Consider the following 20,607-nt stretch of genomic DNA (forward strand, 5'->3'; position numbering starts at 1 on the left):
AACAAGGCAAATCCTTTGCTCAATCTTCCAACACAAAGAGCACATGCAATTGAAAGAGGAATTCAATAATTTTTTCTTAATCTGATACTAAATAAGTCATTATCAATTAATCTATTTTAAATTTAAAATATGCACAGCAATTGCCCATAGTGATAGACATCATAGTTTAATTTCCTTAGAAACTCAAAATCTAAAAACCAGCTTGTACCTGGAAGATACCTCTGAGAAGCAACCATTCCATAAGGGTTCTAAATACAATCAATAAAGATACTCACAATAAGCAATTGTGAGCAATTAAACCAAGAATATCACCACCAACAACAACAATAAAAAAAATGAAAATATATCTAAACAAGGTGTAAATCCAGAAGACTACCGGATCACCAAAGGCAAATTCCACGGGAAACGCGGGGGGGGGATCTCGTTATTAATTTCAAATAATACCACAAATCTCAATTTTACTAATCAAGCTGCCTGATATATGAGTATGTTTTAATGTGTGAATAAATCAAGCCAACCAGTTTATTCAATAAAACATACCTGTGCAACATCAATATGGGATAGAACTCTTTGGGCGGTATCCTTCCCCTGGTTATGTTTCTTCATTTCTTCCAAGCTGATCTCATGACTTGTCAAATCTGCTTGGATTTTCTGTTGGTACAACAGCATCATTAGTTAGGGTATTCTGCAAGTTATTGCAAAGCAAAACTCATTTTCCCAGAAAACAGAATTCAGAAATTCTCCTAAACCATTACTTCAATTCAACCTCTTTTAAAGTGACAGTAAGTACTTTTTTTTCTGCTATAAATTATCAAAACAGAAATAATTCATTTCTCCTCTATTGGGACTATTATGAAGAAGAAATTATCATTTTGATTTAAAGATGATAAACAGCTTCACAGATATAATTATCAATAGAGTATTTCATTTTATATCTACCATGTGAAATTTATACTTTTAGTCTTTAAAGTTACACTCAAATGTGACCAAAGACAAGATGTTAACTTTTATAAATAAGAGGGCTGTGAAAAGACAAGATATAATGAAAAAGTCGCAGATAATGTTCCTTATTAGCACGCTTTACTTGGTCATTCTGTGCCATATTTCAGTTAATTTCAGGGAAACTAGAGATCCAATAAAAATAAAGTAGGGAATGCGGAAAAATAAGAACCAAGATACATCATGTATACATACAACTTCCTGGGCCAGGGGTTTAGTTCAGTGTTTTCACCACCTGCCTTGCAAGTGCAAGGACCTGAGTCCCAGCTCTGTGTACCAAAAAAACAAAACAAAACAAAAAAACCCAAGAACATGCAAATTCGCAAATTATGAATATAACTGTACTGTATATGTAAAATGTACCCATAAACTTACTAAAAAAAACGAAGTTAAATGTCTCAACTGTCATTGCCTTTGGTCTGATAGATACTTAGAGGCTTCTTACATGTATTAATATTTGAAATTTAAGTAACTACAATGCTTCTATATTTTCTATACTCAGTAAGGACATTTTGATCAAGTGTTATTCTATAGAATATTTTTATTTAACTAATAAATTTCTGAAATATTTATAGCATATATCAAATCATATAGAGAAAGAAAAACAATAAATTAATTCCTTTCCTGCTGTCAGTTTCAGCAAAAATTAGCTAGTGGTGATATTACTATTACTATTATGATTATTATTTAATTACTTTTTATACCAGAGATCAAACTCATGGCCTTGCACTTGCCAGGCAGGTGCAACACCGTTGAGCTACATCCCCAACCCATGAAATCATTTAACTTAAAAGTTTAGTCATTGTCAAATAAATAAATAAGATAAAAACTAAAAATTTATGCCATGGTTCTAAATACATTTATCATATAAAACGATCTGTGTAATGATATTAGTTAAAGCTAATTTGCACCAATTAGAACCAGTCCTCATACAAATTATTAGAAAACATTATGAGTTTTGCTAAATAGTTACCAAAAAGAACTTTAGTTCTAAAACAAAAATGAAGAAATATCCCAGGAGGGTTAGGGACTTAGCTCAATGGCATAGCACCTGCCTTGTAAGTGCAAGGTCCTGAGTTCGATCCCCAGTACTAAAAAAAAAGAAAAAGAAAAAGAAAAAGAAAAAGGAAATATCCTGGGAAATTGGGCTTAGTGGAGGAAGAGTTCCTTAGGGTGTAAAGCATATTTGTGACATGCTTATTATTATTGCATAGCATACTAATCCTTACAAAGGCAAATTGATTATGAATTACCTCAGTAGATAAAAAAATATGCCTTTATATAAATGAGAAGAAACACTAATGCAAACATGAAGTCTTTTACTCTATGCAATACCTTAATTGATTGAATAACTACCTTGCATGAAGGTATATACTATTCTTTTTTTTATTCATTAAGTTTATTGGTACATTTTAGGTATATAATATGATAACATTCATCATCGGGAATTTGTACCTTTACATGATGTATCTTGGTTCTTATTTTTTTCCCATTCCTCTGCCCTCCCTTCAAACCCTACACCTCTTCTTGATTCTAATAATCTGGTAGTTAGAAAACCATCTAAGTGCGTAATGATATTTACAGAGCAGGAAATACTACAGAAACCGCAAAATTTCATAGGAATATGTAGCTGCAGTAACAGTTACGCAGGGAAGGCAATACATGTCACAGGGGAAGGGATGCTAAAATAGAACTCTGAATAATTATCAAGCATCACATAAGGTAGCAGACACTATAGGGGTTTTATGGTGAAGACCTTTCAGCTGGGAAATCCTTAACTACCTCAGAAAGGTGGGCCAGTAACAACCATGTCTGTGCCATATAATTCTGGCCACCATCCAACCATGGCTAATTAGGACACATAAGATCCTCTATCCAAAATTTAGAATTGTCAGGCCAAACTCTGGCAATGATTAAAATACACTATGCAAATGTGCTTGTGAAGTTTCCAGCATGTGGTGAAATTAAGGAACAGCAAAAATCCATGAGCAGAGAGAGAAAAAAGAAGTAGAAGTAGAGAAAGAGAGATAGTAACAAAAATATTAACGGTCTGGTAGATGGTGTTTTCCATTCTCTTTTCACTACTACTCAGCAAGACGTGGGATTTATTTCTCTCTTCTTTTAATCTTAGTTGCCCTTTTGATTGCCTTGAGCCATAAAATACAGTGCAAATGAGGCCCTGCCAAGTATGGCAAAAGTCTTTAAATGAATTGACAGTTTCTGTATGCGCCTCTTTGGAGAAGTCACACTTAAGGTGCTCCTGCCTGGAATCTATCCAACATAACATGCTCTGTAAAGTGGAAACCACATGGAGAGGCCATAGGGTTATGCTTTAGGGAACAACTACTGGTGATTTGTCAACTAGTATTTGTGAATCATGTGAGTGAGATATCTTGGACATCCAGTCTAGATGAGCTTTCATGTTCTTGTAGTATCAACCAACAATTGACTATAAATATATGAGAGACCTTCAGAGAGAACCAACCACTTGAGACTTTTCAAGCTACAAAACCCTGGAGAGGCCATGATAAGAGGTTGTTTCCAAAAACCAAAACACTTGCATTAGTCCCTTCCTGAATAAAAACTTTATTGCCAATTATGGTTTCCATGAAATATCCCTATATACTTATGATAAATTTCCCTGCCCTATTTTTATTAATTTTGGGGCAGTTTAGATATACAGAATGATCGTATCCATCATAGAGAATTTGTACTTATATATGATATATCTTGATTGCTATTTGCCCTTTCCTTTCCCCTCTTTTCAATTGTTCTTCCTTTTCTTATTTACAAAGCTTCATTTCCATTTTATCTTTCCTTATTTTTCCACCTTCCTTCCTTTCCTCCAACCCGCTCTTTAGTTCCCGTTTTGGTTTCGGTTTCTCCTTAGTTAATTCAATTTTTACATTTGTATAACAGTTCTAAATATTGTACTGAATAAGTAAGGCAACAGAGTTTCTTAAAAAATATCTAGGGGAGAGAAATGTGTGATGACAAGACACAGAACAGTACGAAGAATTTGGCAGAATCGTAACAGGACAATGATAGAAATTAATATTTAAAAATTAAATAATGTAATTAATGTATGATGTCCTACATTTCAAAAATGAAGAACTTTTAAAATATGATACTATTAGAACTAGTAAATGGTTTTAGTTGGAGGCTAAAAAAAATCAACATACAAAAAACCAGAAGCATTCTTATACACAACTGACAAAATTGCTGAGAAACCATGAAAGCATAATAATGGCTACAAAATAATATAATTACTAATATATTTAACCAACAAAATGAAATACTTTTACAATGAAGATTATATAACATCCATGAAAGAAATTGAAGAAGACTCAGAAGTGGAAAGATCTCCCATATTTATGGATTGCAAGAATGTTAAAATATACATAGTACCCAAAGAAATTTACTCACTCAATGCAATCCTCATCAAAACCCCAATGATCTATTACATGTAATTAGAAAAAAAAATCACAAAATTTGCACAAAAACACAATAATGTTCAAGTAGCCAAAGCATTTTTAAGCAAAAAGAAAAAGCTGAAGGCATTACATTATCTGATTTTAAGACATACTATAGAGCCATAGCAACCCATCTATAGTGAAGTGATTCTCAACAAAGGAGTCAAAAACATATATTGGAGAAAGAGTAGTCACTTCTGTAAACTGTCCTGGGAAAACTGAATATCCACATGCAGAACACAGCAACTTGACACTTGTCTCTCACCCAATTAAAAAAAAACCAACAACTCAGAAATGGATGAAAGACCTCAATGTAAGACATGAAACTACTAAAAGTAAAAATACAGAAACCTGTTCAAGACATTGCTATAACATTGATTTTTGGGGGTATGATCCCAAAAGCATAGAAACAAAATAAAAAATAGACCAATAGGATTGCATCAAACTAAAAAGTTTCTTCACAGCAATGGAGACAATAAACAAAATGAAAAAGTAACCTACAGGATGGGAGAAAACATCTGCCAACTATTCATCTGATAGAGGATCAATATCCAGAATAAAAAAGAAACTGAAGCAACAAATCCAGTAAAAATGGGAAAATGATTTGAATAGTCATTTCTTAAAAGAAGAAATGCAATGGTCCAATAAACATATGATAACATATTCAACATTATTAGCCATCGGGGGAAATGGAAATCATACCTCCAATAAGGTACCATCTCATACCAGGTAGGTTGACTACTATCAAAAAAAAAAATAGCAAATGATGGCAAGGGTGTGGAGAAAAAGTAATTATCTTACACTGATGGTACAAATATAAACTAGTATAGCCATTATGGAGAACAGTATGGCCATTCCTCAGAAAACTAAAAGTGGATCTTCTATATGATCCACCTACCCTACCTCTGAGGATGTAGCCAACGAAAATGGAGTCAGAATAAAAAAGAGATATTTCCAGAAGCAGTTTTCTTGTGGCACTATTCACAACAGCTAATATGTAAAATAAAACTAGGCATCCACCAGCAAGTGAGCCAAAAAAAAGTGGTAGATAAACACAATAGAGTACATTATTCGGTCACAAAGAAGAACAAAAGCCTGTTATTTGCAGCCAAATGGATGGAACTGGAATATAATAGGTTAAGTGAAATTAGCCATAAACAGAAAGACAAGCACTCCATACTTTCTTCCAAATGTCGAAGCTAAACAATTTTTGCCTGAATGTAAAATACTAATTACTATAGTTTGGGAAGGGCAGAAGGGTAGGGAGCAGAGGACAGAAAAAGGCTGGAGTTGTTCAATGAATACTATATGTATTTTTTTGTTGTTGTTGTTGTTTTGAGACAGGGTCTCACTATGTAGTTGAGACTGACCTGGAACTCACTGTGTAGTCCAGGCTGGTCTCGAACTCACAGTGATCCTCCTGTCTCAGCCTCCCGAGTGCTGGGATTAAAGGCGTGTGCTACCATACCCAGCTCCTATATGTATGTTTTGAAGTGTTACATTGGATTAATATGTACAACTTCTATGAATAAAATTAATATGAATAGGAATATAAACAGCTATCAAAATAATTTAAAACAGTAAAACATCAGAATGTCAAATAGCAACAAATAGGACACACATGTGTAAATACCAAATAGTGAGAAACTGAAAGTATAAATGAGGATCAAAATATTTAATAGATAATGAGAAATAGGAAGAAAAGTTCCTAAGGGGAAGTGAGAGGGGTAGGGGAAAGGAAAGAAGGGAAAGGAAAAAAATAGAAACAACGTCTTTGCAAATAGGGAGGGGTGGAAAGGTTGAAGGGAGGACAATGGAATGAGGAAAGAAATAAGAACAAATATATAGGGCCGGGGATTTAGCTCAGCGGTTCGGTGGCCTGCCTTGTAAGCGCAAGGACCCGAGTTCGATCCCTGGTACAAAACAACAACAACAACAACAACAACAAAAAACAAATATATATCATATAAAAGTACAAATTCCCAATGATGAATGTCATCATATTGTATATAAAAATGTACCAATAATCTTAGTGAACAAAAATTGAGGGCATAAATCTTGCCATGCCAAAGGAAACATACATAGTAAGCAGTAAAGTCATGCCCCTTAAAAATTATATTGCACTTGAAATCATAATTTAAAAATAAAAGTACTCTCCAGACAGACATTTGGGACAAAATAGAAATTCAATATTTGCATAGTGACAGAATTTAGTCAATTCAGTTAATATGTTCTTCAGCATGTACTGTGCAGTTTCACATAGTGAGATTAGTACTTTGTACCTATGTCTAAGAATTATTATTTTGGGGAGGCAGATTATATAAGCAAATTACAAGGCACAAATATATGGACTGTGCTTTGTAGAGAAGGGTAACATTACTGTCTGCCGTAACCTATTGACATTTTAAGAACTTGGCATCATTTAAATTGAATATGTCTTAGAAAAGCTATTAGGAGGGTGGAGAAAAAGAAAATGCAATTTTATTTAAGGCTGTTGAAAGCATACTGCGAAGATTGGGTTTGAGCCCTACAGTATGTGCATCCTTATTTTTATGGGAGGAATAACTGAAGGTGAAGGATTACTCCTACTTAAAGAAGGAATTAGTATATGACTATTAAACTTTAAGTGCAGAGCCTTTCATTTGAATAGATCGTTCTGTAGTCAAGCACTGAAATTCTTATTTTTAATTTGTATTGTTTTTTCTTAAGGACTGCCCCTTAAAATTCCAGACACTTGGTATTACAAAAGAAAGACTTGAGTGGTAATTGAGCTCACGTGAGTATTCTGATGACAAATTCCATAATCTCCCAAATGAGCCCCACTGCTGCCATGACTCATAAAAATGGGGCTAATCAGAACTTACCAACACTCAACCAAAAATTTAACTTTTATCTCCCACCAGTGGACATGAAGCACCAAGTAAAACGTAAAAAGAAGGCTGGACAATTTGAACAGTGAGAAACATTTTAGGGGATTTGAAATGTCCCTATTTATATCAAGTAGACCATTAAAAAGCACATTTCTATCTCCTTAAAATGGTCACCATCATTAAAATCATTAAAATGGAAAATATAATGGTTGGACGTGTAAAAGTGAGGCTGTATCATAATTTATAAGCATTTTAGAAAGTTATGACTTGCTTAATAATGTTTTAATACGATTAGACGTCAAATTTGTTTTATGAGTCCAACAGACTGTGCATAAAAAGAACCCAGGGGCTAAATATATTTTGGAAATTAAAGGTAAACATAAATAACAGACCTAGTGATATTATCAGCCTGGATTCATATGAAATCAGTAAATTCAACAGAAAAAATGAAAGAAGAAAATCGGAGCTACTGTTAAAGGATCCTCCTGTGGGCTCTAATAGGGATTTTCAAAACATCATTTTTCATCATACCTTATTTTTCATTATAAACGTAAAAATAAAGCAAATTATATTATCACACCATTATGAAAATATAAAGCCTATTTGATAATACAGTAAATATGTTTATAACTAACATTTTGTATTCAAAGTATGAAAGAAAACAACAATTTAAATGGAAATGACCATTTTTTCCACAAAAGATGGCAAAATAACAGAACAAAATATGAATGAAACGTAAATGACATTTCCAATATGGTACTTCACAATTAACTGAGCTGAGGGCTGGACTTTTTGTCATGCTTTACCTCACCAGACCATTCTCATATATCAAATTAATGACAGAAAATGGCTTAGTAGACGTCTAAAGCATTTAACCAAACAATGGAAACTGTCAGATAATTATTTGAGCTTTTATAATGTCAAAAAAGAAGATGATTCTAGAGAAAATAACTGAAGATACTTTAGAATAAAAATATGGAAAACTATGATATAGAACCATTGATTACTAGTGCACAAGTGTAACACTGTTAGGTTAATTTTGAAACTGTAATTTGGAAAGTGCATCTTCAAGGAGGGGAAATACTCACATATTAAACTTATTTAGCAAATTAAAGGAAGAAAATATCCTGCAGGGTCTTGGACAATGTGTGCTTTTCAAACAGGCACTTGCAAAAAATGGAATTATGATAAGAGATAAATAATTTGGAAAAGTTTCAGATTATAATTTCTAATAATTCAATAAGTGAAAAAAGCACGTACATATTTTTAATATTGTTTATGAAGGTTAAATCCCATAAGTTATTCATCAAGTTTAGACAGAATATTACATAGAAATTAAGCTTTAGACCAACTGTACCATACGCACTTGTACTCTCCAGCCTCAATCGTCAATGCAGCTTATTTCGATATTCTCTTAAACACAAATACTTGATTTATCTACTCATTAGGCAGTTGCATGATCAAATAAAATCATGTGGATGCCTTGAAACCATGTCATTCATATGGTGTAGGTTTTGAAAAATATGTAATATATGGGGAAGTGAGTAGAGATACCCCATTAATCATTCCTCTTCATCTTTAAAAACATCCTTTTTTGGTTTGTTTTTGTATTTTAAGACAGGGTCTTACTATATAGTTCAGGCTCGTCTTGAACTCACATTACAAAGTGAGCCCAGGCTGGCTTTGAGCTCATAGTACTCTCCTGCCTCAGCCTCCTGAATATGGGGATTGCAGATATATGTCAACATGCCCAGCACTGAGCAATTCCATTTTTTATACTTCTAATATTTTGGAAGTGTATCTAAAGGCTCCCAACGTTGGCAGTGTCATAAAACATATGACAAGATGTCACGATTCTATTAAATTTAATTTTAAACCATGTATGGTGACACATTCCTGTAAGCCCAGTAGCTTGTAACTCTTGAGGTTCAGAGGAAGTTTGGTCACTAATTCAAGACCAGCCTAGGCAAATTACAAATTTAGCAAGGTCCAGTATAAAAAAATAAATTTTAGCCAGGCGTGGTGGCACATGCCTATAATCCCAGCACTCGCAAGGCTGAGGCAGGAGGATCACTGTGAGTTCGAGACCAGCCTGGGCTACATAGTGAGTTCCAGGTCAGTCTCATCTACATAGTGAAACCCTGTCTCAAAAAAAAAAAAATTAAAATCTGGATATGTAGCTAAGTGCAAAGGCCCTGAGCTTAATTCCCAATGTTGAAAAAGCAAAACAAAACAAACAAATAACAACAAAAAAAACACCAAAAACTCCATCTTAAAAATGATTCTCAATAATTATGGTAAACTTAGTCCTCAAGCCATTTCTTTTTCTGTTTGTATGTTGCTAAGCATTGAATCAAGATCCCAATGCGTGCTGGGAAGTATTTCTAGGCTGATTTAGACATCTAGCCTCTTCTTAAATTTAATTTGAGATAGGGTCTGTTTTGCCCAAGCTAGCCCTTGAATTTTCAATCTTCCTGCCTCAGCCTATGAAGTAACTGGAATGATAGGCCCGCACCACCAAGCCTGGCTACCTGTCACGTTTCTCTGGTACATAACTAGTAACTCAACTTCTGTGGAATTTAGTGAATTCATTAAATATGCATTGGATATCTTCTTGGTGGCCCTGCTCTTTTACAGCTGACCATTAGTAGGAGGAAGTGGGGGTGGGCAAAGAAAGCAAGAAAAAAGCAAAACAAAGCAGGAAATGCATTGAATCTAAGTTGCCTCAAAATATTCAAAGTACTGCCAAGCTACCTATGCTCACAGGATACTGCTGTTAGCTATATCTTACGTGTACAATTCAATACCTTATTACACTTACAGACTTAAGACTTACCCTTCCGAGATCGTCATATGAAATGATATACATTTCTTTATTGTACTTTCTGTGAGCACAGAAACACATGCAGTTTCTAATCTTTTGTATGTCCTAAGACTATTGCTTATCATTATTTTCCACATAAATAAATATGTTAACATAAAATAAAATTTCTCCAAATTGGCAAGTAATAAGTTATATACAGTAACATATAGGGGTAACATGTAGCATTAGAAGAGCTTTAAATTTAACTTCACTGGTTTTACCCATATTATATACTTTGAAGAGCAAAAAGAAGAAAATATTTCTGCTGCAGCAGTTTGGTATTTGACACATTCAAATCTCTGACTGATTCCTCATTTCCTATTTCTTTGGTGAAGTTATGTTTTTTTTCACATATATTCTAAAAGAATTCCCTATGTGTGTTTATCCTGTCTAATTCATAAATCAGCAAAGAAAGCTGTAACTTAAACTGTTCCAAGTTGTTTAGCCATCAAATGTGCATATGTACACTATAAAAGTCTGTTTTATTTCCTAATGAAATCATAAATTCAATCTGATAGATCTAAATCTGCATTTAGGTATTTATTCCTAAAGCCATTGATTTTGATAGTATGGAATGTTTACATTTGAATATTACCAAATACGTTTAAATTGAGTCAAAATTTCAGCTTCATTAATAAACATAAGGCTTCAACTATAAATTCTTTCAAAGTACAGCTAATGTAATTGACTTAAATTAATAGCTTTCTTTTATGAAAAAGATTTTTCTTTCCTACAAAGCACAGAAGTCACAATCAGTCTTGTATTAGACTCTGGAACACTTAGAAATCCTAGCTTCCTGAATGAAACATGAAAGATTTTTTATTTTGAAGTTTTCCCATTTTATAATAATGAGTTTGATTTTTCAATCAGTGTATTTTCCTTCTTCTATTTATGGATATAAATGCACTCAGAAATCTTGGGACAAAAAGAATATACCAGTTAAGCTATTGCAGCTGGGCTACTTCTTGCTTCTTGAAATAATCTGGGAGATAGGGTCAAATTCCCTTTTATAGTGCTTGCGTCAGCAGCACTATATTCTCTTTTATTAAATGGCATCATAAGCTAGTAATGATATGGATAATCTTAACAGTCGTCCATGCTGGGTTGTTCTTTTGTATTGATTAAAAGCAGAAATTACTGGAAATGGCAAAAAAAAATGTGTGCTGCAGTATCTCTGTAATTTTAAGTATTAAAGACATGTAAGCAGCTAAATATACTTATCAGTGGCTTTAACCAGCAAATTAACACGAGTGGACTTAAAGAAAAAAACGAAAAAAGAAAACCAAGTTAAGTTTAGGTTCACATATTCATATGGAAAATGCTATTGGACATAATTAGTTTATGCAGAATTTCTCAGCTATATTTTCATTATTCAAACATTTTTCAGGAGACTGAGGTGAAAATTAAACTAGGAGAGAAAGTCACCAGTAGCTTATTATTTAGACTCCCTCCCATCGAATCTGGACATGACCACACGTGAGGGATGACTGAGTCTACTCAGATTCTGACTTTATTGCTTTGGTTACTTTTGGGGTACTTAAATTTTTGCTACCGGATTGGTGAATATTTGTTTCAGTATACTATCCTGGAAAATTAAGGGACAAATTCATGCCATGTATTTCTTTACAGTTATACAATTTCATGTCTTTCTTTCTTTCTTTCTTTCTTTCTTTCTTTCTTTCTTTCTTTCTTTCTTTCTTTCTTTCTTTCTTTCTTTCCTTCCTTCCTTCCTTCCTTCCTTCCTTCCTTCCTTCCTTCCTTTCTTTTTCTTTCTTTCTTTCTTTCTTTCTTTCTTTCTTTCTTTCTTTCTTTCTTTCTTTCTTTCTTTCTTTCTTTCTTTCTTTTTTCTCTGTGATAGGAATTTGCTATATAGGCAGGGTTCAGGGTGTCCTCAAACTCATTATGTAGGCCAGGCTGGCCTTGAACTTATGGTGGCGATCCTCTTGCCTCAGCCTCCTAAATGCTGAGATTTTAGGCATGCACTAACATGCCCAGCTGGCGTTTCATTCTTAAAATTGTTATGAGGAAACCCTCTTATGAGTTTACGTTTTTAATCACAGCATTTTTAAAACAGTTAATATACATCATGTAAAGGTACAAGATCCCAATGATAAATGTAACTGTGCTGTATACTTAAAATGTACCAATAAACTTAATGAAAAAAATAAAAACAGTTGTTTCTGTTTTTTGTTTGTTTGTTTTTGTACCAGGGATCAAACTCAAGGTTTCTGAATTTTATATGACATATTTATCTATGTTGAATTATTTGGCCATTTTCTTTTCCTGTCTGTATAAAACATACCATTTTAATTTTGTTCTTTAATAACAATCTCTCTGGAAGTGAGCTGGCACTGGGATGGCTGGCTGACACAGTGATGGTATCATTTAAGAGTGTGATATTTTTTAGTACAATTCTATGAAATAAAATACTCAGAAGTCAACCTATGCTTTGATATACTTGCCATGTATAGTTTTATTGTCTCAATGATTAAGTTTTACTTTTGTAAACTCATGTCACTAAATAAAAAAGTGAAATAATTTTCAATCTATCGCAGGAAAAGAAAGCCTTATTTTCTAATTATACCAGATGACTATTCAATGTACATAAGTAGGAAGTTTTTTTTATAGTTGTAAATGCAAATATAAATAAAGAAGTATCCTGATCTACAGCTACTTTTATATATGTATAATAAGAATAGACCCACTGGACATTATACATAAGGTATACATTTGCTTAATGTTGGGGAAGTTTTCATACCTGAGAATCTCAAATAATCTTCAAATACAGAAAAAGGCAAGTCTATTAACAGATTTAAATGTAGGAGCAAAACTGACAGTACACCACACGGTGGAGTCAGACACCCACAAATCTGTGTGAACCATATTTGACAAAAAATGTAAGCACATGTTTAATACAGTACTAAATATGGTAATACCATTCATTTTGTTCTGCTTCTCTGTGATGAATTTAAACAACTATGTACTTTATGAAAATGGAAAGCAAAAACCAGCAACATTTTCTGTAGTGATGAACTTTTACCTGCATTTACAGAAGTGCACTTGTTTTTTATTAATATAAAACACTGAAAGTTGTTCCTATGTGCACAAAAGCACACAAGCACTCTGAAAAATGTCGTTTGGATCGTATTCTAAGTGGAATTTGTGGCTGCCACAGGGATTAAGTACTTTACTTCACAGACAACCTCTTTACTCCATACACACAACCTCTTTACTCTCTAATTTCTATAGGAGTTCAAAATGAGCTTTACAAAATGGAATCCTTGAAGTAAATCTGAGGACTTGATAATTCTATTTAAAAAAATAATTCATATTCTGTCATCTTAAAATATTTGGACAAGAACATTGTTGCAAAAATTTTCAGGTGGCTTGCATTTTCCAGTATGATATATTAGCATGGGGGGTGATATCAGGAGGTACAGTAACTTGAAAGTACAAGTGCGCACAGAAGTACACAGAAAAGAGATCTGAGCTTGCTAGTATCCTAAAATCTCTTCCTTGATACAAATTTGAAATCTCTTAATTTACTTGTTGGCTGCTATTTGCAAGTACTTTTCTACTGCTATAGTTAATGACATTTTATTATATTTTTATTTTAGAATACCAAATAAGCATATAATAAATGCTAACAGATAGTATTTCTGTTCATATCAGCCAATGTTAACATATAAATATGAGCACATAGAATCCTAAACCTTTTCAAGTGTACCCATTTTTCTTCTAAGCTTTAGTTTATCAAATTTTCTACATTTAGTTTCATTCTACAAGATTCAGAATGAAATATTTGTATATTTTAAAGTACAAATGTATAATTTTAAAGTTCAGGATTTTTAATGGCAAAATTTTCTTACATCAGAAAGAGAAAATGTCACTAAATTTTAAAAAGTAGAATTACTATTCTGCAGTCATGCTATTCTTCTCATTTCAGTAAAAATTTATTTTCTCTATCAAGGATTTTATTAAGACTTTACTATAAAAATGTGTAGGTAAGTCAAATTGAGAGAGTCCTACAAATAGTTAATGCTACGAAACTTGAGTAGACTTATGCAACTTTTTAAAAATGCACATTCTGGAGAAGCTAAGATCTGCGACTATTCTTGCTATTATCCTCCACTTCTATTACCTTATTTACACTTGCTACCCAGGGAAAACTATCATAAGCACTTTGTCATCCAGGATCACGCAATTTCCCTTTCTTCATCCTCCACTACAAAGGTGTTCACTTGGTTAGGAATCCTTCTGTGCTGGAACTTCTGAGCCTATGAAAACTACTCTGAGCACTCCTCAGATTTTCTGGGACTTTCTTGGTCAACATACACAACATGGCAAATTAACTCATGCTATTTTGTACACAGATGCCCTGGGCACCAATTAAACTGTGAATCAATGCACTGTAATTGTACTGTAACATGATCTACAAATCCAATATTTTACCCTAAAACTGATTTTAAAGTGAAAATCATTAGGCATCTCCACCAAGTAATGGGGAGAATGCCTTTAGGCTTTTCCTGATTGCCTTCTAATGTCTCTGGCATCTTTTCACATAGATTTCATTTATACTCAGTTATTGGATTCATAATATGCACGTAAGAAAAAAATTATCTATACTACCTTACCATCACACAGTTCTAAAGACATCTAATATATAATACTTGGGATACTTTAAAAATATGTCAATGCTTTTAAATTAGAGGTCCAGCAGTTTAAAAATATTTCCCAAGGTAGAAGTAAATTTGTATATGACCTAAATTTATACACTTTAATGTCACTTGGGTTTGTTTTCACTACAATTTTAATTCTTCTATAAAATCTGGTTTAACACATTTCACAATTTGGATTTGACTGTGTGTTAGTGCATAAGTGTGTTCAAGTGGGTATATTTACCACTAGCAGAAGTAATAAGATAAAGATCTATCTCTCTAGTTTTTTGGCCAATAATTACTTATAATATATTAATGCTGAACGAGAGATCATGACTCATAATTCTATGTTAAAAGTGTGAGCTGATAACAAAAAGATTAAGACCAATTTTAATAATACTCTAAAGCATTTTCTTTACCATTTGCATTCTGACAGTTTCTCTTGGGCTTGAATATACTTTGAAAACATCACTAAGCAGCAGATTTCAGTGTTCCTATTTGTTAGGTGGCCCTTTAAATAAGAGTAATTATCTAGATCTCGTTTCCCATTTACATCCAAAGAGTAAAATCAGTTAATCAAAACAACCCATCGTACAAGCAGTTAAATAAACTTTAAGCTACAATCTCAGCAACACTCTATTCAGGTAATAAAAACAAATAAGTTTATTCTCTGTTAGTTGTACTCGCCTGTGCTTCTTGAGGCATTTGAGCTGCGTCCACTTTGTCAGCAATATAAGTTGCCAACTGCTTGTCAATGGATTCAAGGGACTCCTGAATTAAGTGTAAAGATTTTTCAATCTCTTGGGCAGACTGGATACTCTGTTCAAGCAACTTTTGCCTCCTCACGGCCTAAGAGAAGAAATTGGAACATATCCGTTAGAGGTTTACTCTTGGTAGTTTTTCTGCAATCCTGCTGCAGAGTAAACGAAGATTCTAGGCTCTTCCACGATCACCTTTTTGTAAGACAGATTTCGCAGCTTTCTGCCACTCATCCAGCTTCATGTATAAAAATGAAAAATAAGAAGAAAAAGAAAATTAGCACACAGAACTAGAGAACAGGGATTTCTGCAGGAAAAAACAAAAAACAAAACAAAACAATACAAAACACAGTACCATGCACATCAAGTAAAGAGGCAGGAAAAAAAATTAACAAAATTGTCTCAGTCATTGCAATCTGTCATTCTCAGGCTGAACGTTGCTCCTGATCTCATTATGTAGTTCAAGAGATTTAGTTTACTTAGAATAGGTTCATCGTCATCACAATCCAATTCAAGACAGATAATCCACTTCCACTAGTGAGACACATATACAATCTGCTCAGAATTGGCTCATTTTCAAAAAGAGAATGTTAGATAACCATCTGGTTAAGGAATTATTTTGAATACTATTTCAACCAGCTTTGCATGGTTGTTTTCCTCCTATTTTTTTCACAATCTGGATTATGGAAATTATTTGTACAATTGGATTTGCGCTACTGCTGAAGAAGAACAAATAATAAGCAATCCTAATATAGCTGCAATTAATCTTGATTGTTAATATAAGTATGATTAGGATAATTTAACACTTTTCAAGTATAAATAGCACATTGAACAGATTGCAAATTCTCCCTTCAAGGATCTGTTCACCTTTAAAAAGGTAATTTTAAAAGAAAAGAATTGGGCAGATAATGTATTAGGAATCCATTAAGTCATTTCCACATAAAGTACCTTTTCTTATTATAGGGGTAGGGGCCTGATCATCTGGCACAATAAAATTCTCCCTCCCAAAGGCTGTGATTGATTTTTAAAATGATCTCTGTTAACATTAACACTAGTTAATATTATGTAAACAATATATGGGTAAGTGTTGGACTTTAAGCCTCAATATCTTAAAATATTAGAGACATCATTATTTTTCAATGATACCAACATAGAACAGTGTTGCTCAAATGAAAATAAAGTTAAAGGCAACTGGACGAAGAGGAAAGGAGGCTGGAATCTAATTTCTACCAGTGGGAGGAGCTTTCTCATTGTTTTTACCTGAATCACATATCTTCATTTCATCGAGATTTGGCCCTACGGACCTAGGCTTTCCTTTCTGCTTCTTCAGTGCCTACTGTTGGCTTCCATTACAACTCACATGCTGGTGACTCTCAACACTTCATCTCAAGTCCAAGTTTCCCCCTGGTTTCCACGCGTACATGTAAATTTCCTTCCTGGGGATTTCTACTTGGCTGACCTGCAGCCACCAACATCTCACGTTACCAAGTAAGATTTTATCTGTAGTCCACTTTTCATCTCTCCAACATGCTTTCACTTTTTCTCTGTATTTGTATTTCTCTTTTAATGAATAATCAAATAGTAACTTTAATTTGATTTTAATACTCATTGTCTTTATCAGGCATAAATCTGGATGTTTCTAATTTCTCTGATATATACTTCACCATTTTGCATCTAATGAATCAATCACAATTCCTTTCTTATATGTTTTATATATATGCTGATTGCATTGTTTTCACTGCTATTACACAAGTTAAGATAATTACTGTATCTTTCCTCAAACATGGTATGTGACTCTTGGTTAATATCTTACTTTGCTAAATAAATCCCATCTGCAAAACAACTATAGTGTGCTCCCTTGAAAATGAAGCTACAACTCTAAAGTGATAATCCTATAATGATTTTTAAATTTTTCTTAGAATAAAAACTTATTCTCTAATATGATTTAAATATTTATGCTATAGTCCTTGCAACTGCCTTTGTAGACCCTGCTTTTGCTATAAAGTAATTTTAGTTTTTACTCCTTAACATAAAGCATATCCCTCTTGATTGTAGGCCTTTAATACTTGTTTCTTTTCCATGGGCCATGCCGTATGAAGCTTTCTTTTAATGGCTGATATACAATTGGTCCTACTTGAGAAACGTAGGCATCCATCCCAGATGGCTACCCCTGATATCATCTAAGTTTAAGGACATACTGTACTTCCATTTAGGTTCTCTTTGCATGTTTGAATTTCTTAATATTTTATTCCGTATGTACAAGTTGCACATATTTCTGGAATATGATGTTTCGGTATATGAATGTACTATAAAATGTCTAAAGTAAGCTATTTAAGGTATGCATGACCTCATGTGCTTATCATTCCTATTTTCTTGGTTGGACTTTGTATTTATCTTAGCATGTACCACAGCACAATGTAGTTTCCATTAAATATGTGCAATTTCTAGACTCTGAGCCATAATGAGGCCAGAGATTACGGCTATCTTATTTATTGCTCAATACTGGTTTCTAGAACAAAGCCCAATACCTTTGTTTAGGACTGAATATGTAGGATAAAAAGGGTTTTTAATGGCAAAGACAAAAATGAATTTTGAAAAGAAATTTGAAAAAAAAAGAGGTCACCAACACTCAGAGATGTATCTTTGGAGAATAAATCTCTCTATTATATCTGTATTAAAAGTACTAGAATAGGATGGAACATTATTTGGGACAAACTTTCATCTTTTTCTATCAAAATATTCTATCTGAGGTCAATGACCAAAACCTTGCCCTGTACTCTAATTCAAACATAGTTTTCTTTTACTTTTAGTCAAAACTTTAACTAAAACTTACATCACATAACAATTCAGGTAACAGTGCTCATGGTTATAATGAGAGCATTCTGTATTATAGAAGACTGTTGTACACTGTACAAAATTCCTCTAGAGAAATGTAACTCTAATGATAAGATGTTAGCACGTGAAAGGTGGCAGGAGAAATCTCCCATTCACAGCACACAGTAATTGCCTGCTCTGCCATTATTTAAATTTGGTCCTTTTTCTAGCTAAAAGTCAGTATAGTTTTCAGTATATATCTGCAGACATCTAATACAACTGAAGAGGATCTAATACAGCATAATGTTAAACCACATATACAGCTTCAACTTTATGTTTAAACCTCTAACTTCTGTATTCATGAGATTATAGGGGCCGAAAAGGACAGTATGAAGTAAATGACGATGGGAGAGAAGACTTCAAGTGGGTTGCTCCTTTGCCAGCCTGGCAGTCAATAAGAGAGACTCATTCACACAAAATTTTTTGATGATTTCAGCCAGCTAAAAGACCTGAGAATAATTCAAGCTTGCAGAATTCTTTGAACTAGTCATGGCATAAACTGCCTCCTTTTTCTAAATACCTTACTAGGCAGACCCGGATTGGCAGCCATGCCTATGAATTTCCTAGGACTCTGTGCCCACTTGACCCCTTGAAAGCAGTGGGTGTCCTGAGCCATAACAGGACTTCCATGGTTATTCCACAATAATGCTCAGTCACTGTTTTAGAATTTTATTTCTTGCCTTTATCTAATCCACTCGGTACTAAGAGGACTTACATGGCTAGACAGAAACTGCAAAAATGTGGGGAATTAGAAAGTCATCCAAGGGTTAGTGATCACATAAAGAATATGAAAGTAGAAAACTGAATCCTAACTATGGTTACCAAGAGAAAACTTAATGAAGAAACTTTATTCTAATTTGAAAAAAAAATGAAAATTGAGTAAAAATAAATACATATGAATTATTTCTCCAACATGTTCTCCATTATAAAATAAAAAGTTTAAAAAATAATATCTTATTGATGATGGGGCAACATTTCCATGGTGAACTGATTATTTAATTCTCTTTTCTAAAATACTGTATCAACATTCATGCTATGGTGTAAAAAACACATCACAGCGTGCCTAAGAAACTCTATGGGAATAAAATCTTTACATGAAAGAAACAGGTATGAATTAGAACTAAAAGCATCTACTTAAATTGTGAATGCATGCTTAAAACTAAAGAAAAGTTATCCAATAATTTAACAAAAAATTGTTAAAGTAGTACATTTACTAAAATATACTTCATAAGCTCATTATTTAAAAAAACAATGTTTTGCTTCATTTAGGAGGTGATGTGTAAATTCACGATAAAAAATGAATTAGGAATCTGAAAACAGTATTTCAAAAACAAAATAAGATCTGCTGAGGGAATTATTAATCTTCTCAGGGAGTTATTAATTCCCTTACTGTTAAGATTCCTAGCCAGGGGTAAGTACTTATTAAGCCCATCATATTTAAATCAGACACACATGCTAAATAAATAAATACACTTGGGAAACTTAATCCACAATTTGAATTCATTAAAAAGTTAAAAAATGTCTTTCTTTCAATATCAGTGAGACCTAGGAGTGGACATGGCAAAGTTTCTATCATTTCTTTCATTTTTTATTGACTGTTTTTACTGTGGAGGTCTTCATTAATTATATCTTTTCTGGGCAGGGTTTTATGTGGAAAGTTCAAGAATCAGATAAATCTCAGAGTGAGATGAATGAGTAAACCAAAGATGCACTAGGATTTAAGTTCTTTCTTTTTTAAAGTTTTATTGGTATATGTTAGTGATCTATAATAATTTGATTCAGCTTGGTGAACTGGTAAATATACATATCACATCTCAATAATTTCCCTTCCCCTTCTTCTCCTTGTGATCCTCTTTATTTCTCTCCCCACATCCCCTTTTCATCTCCACAAAGTCTACCTCCCTGTTTCCTATCATTTCTCCTTTTATTTTGCTCTTTAAATTATTCATATTTTGGGCTTCTTATATCAAGAAACCATGTAATATGCTTTGTCTGATTTATTGCCCTGAGCCCTGTGGTCTCAAAAGGCATCTATTTTCCTAAGAATGACTCAAATTTATTCTTCTTTACAGCTGAGTAGTACTCCATAGCGTGTGTATGTGTGTGTGTATT

At 33.3% G+C, this 20,607-nt stretch overlaps 1 protein-coding gene across 6 annotated transcripts in view; it reads right to left on the reverse strand.

Moving 5' to 3' along the window:
• The window catches only part of Dmd (dystrophin), a 2,130,457-nt gene that overhangs the window by 1,239,925 nt on the left and 869,925 nt on the right, over nucleotides 1–20,607 (reverse strand). For all 6 annotated transcript variants that reach the window (XM_033760401.1, XM_033760400.1, XM_033760399.1 and 3 more), the window contains exons 30-31: nucleotides 15,551–15,712; nucleotides 541–651 (exon numbers count right to left, since the gene is read on the reverse strand). In XM_033760401.1, coding sequence (XP_033616292.1) covers nucleotides 541–651; nucleotides 15,551–15,712 — 273 coding nt within the window. The remainder of the gene's footprint in view (nucleotides 1–540; nucleotides 652–15,550; nucleotides 15,713–20,607) is intronic.

This window comes from Fukomys damarensis, unplaced genomic scaffold (genome assembly GCF_012274545.1).
Source record: "Fukomys damarensis isolate Sample0158 unplaced genomic scaffold, DMR_v1.0_HiC HiC_scaffold_39, whole genome shotgun sequence".
Classification (NCBI taxonomy): Eukaryota; Metazoa; Chordata; class Mammalia; order Rodentia; family Bathyergidae; genus Fukomys; species Fukomys damarensis.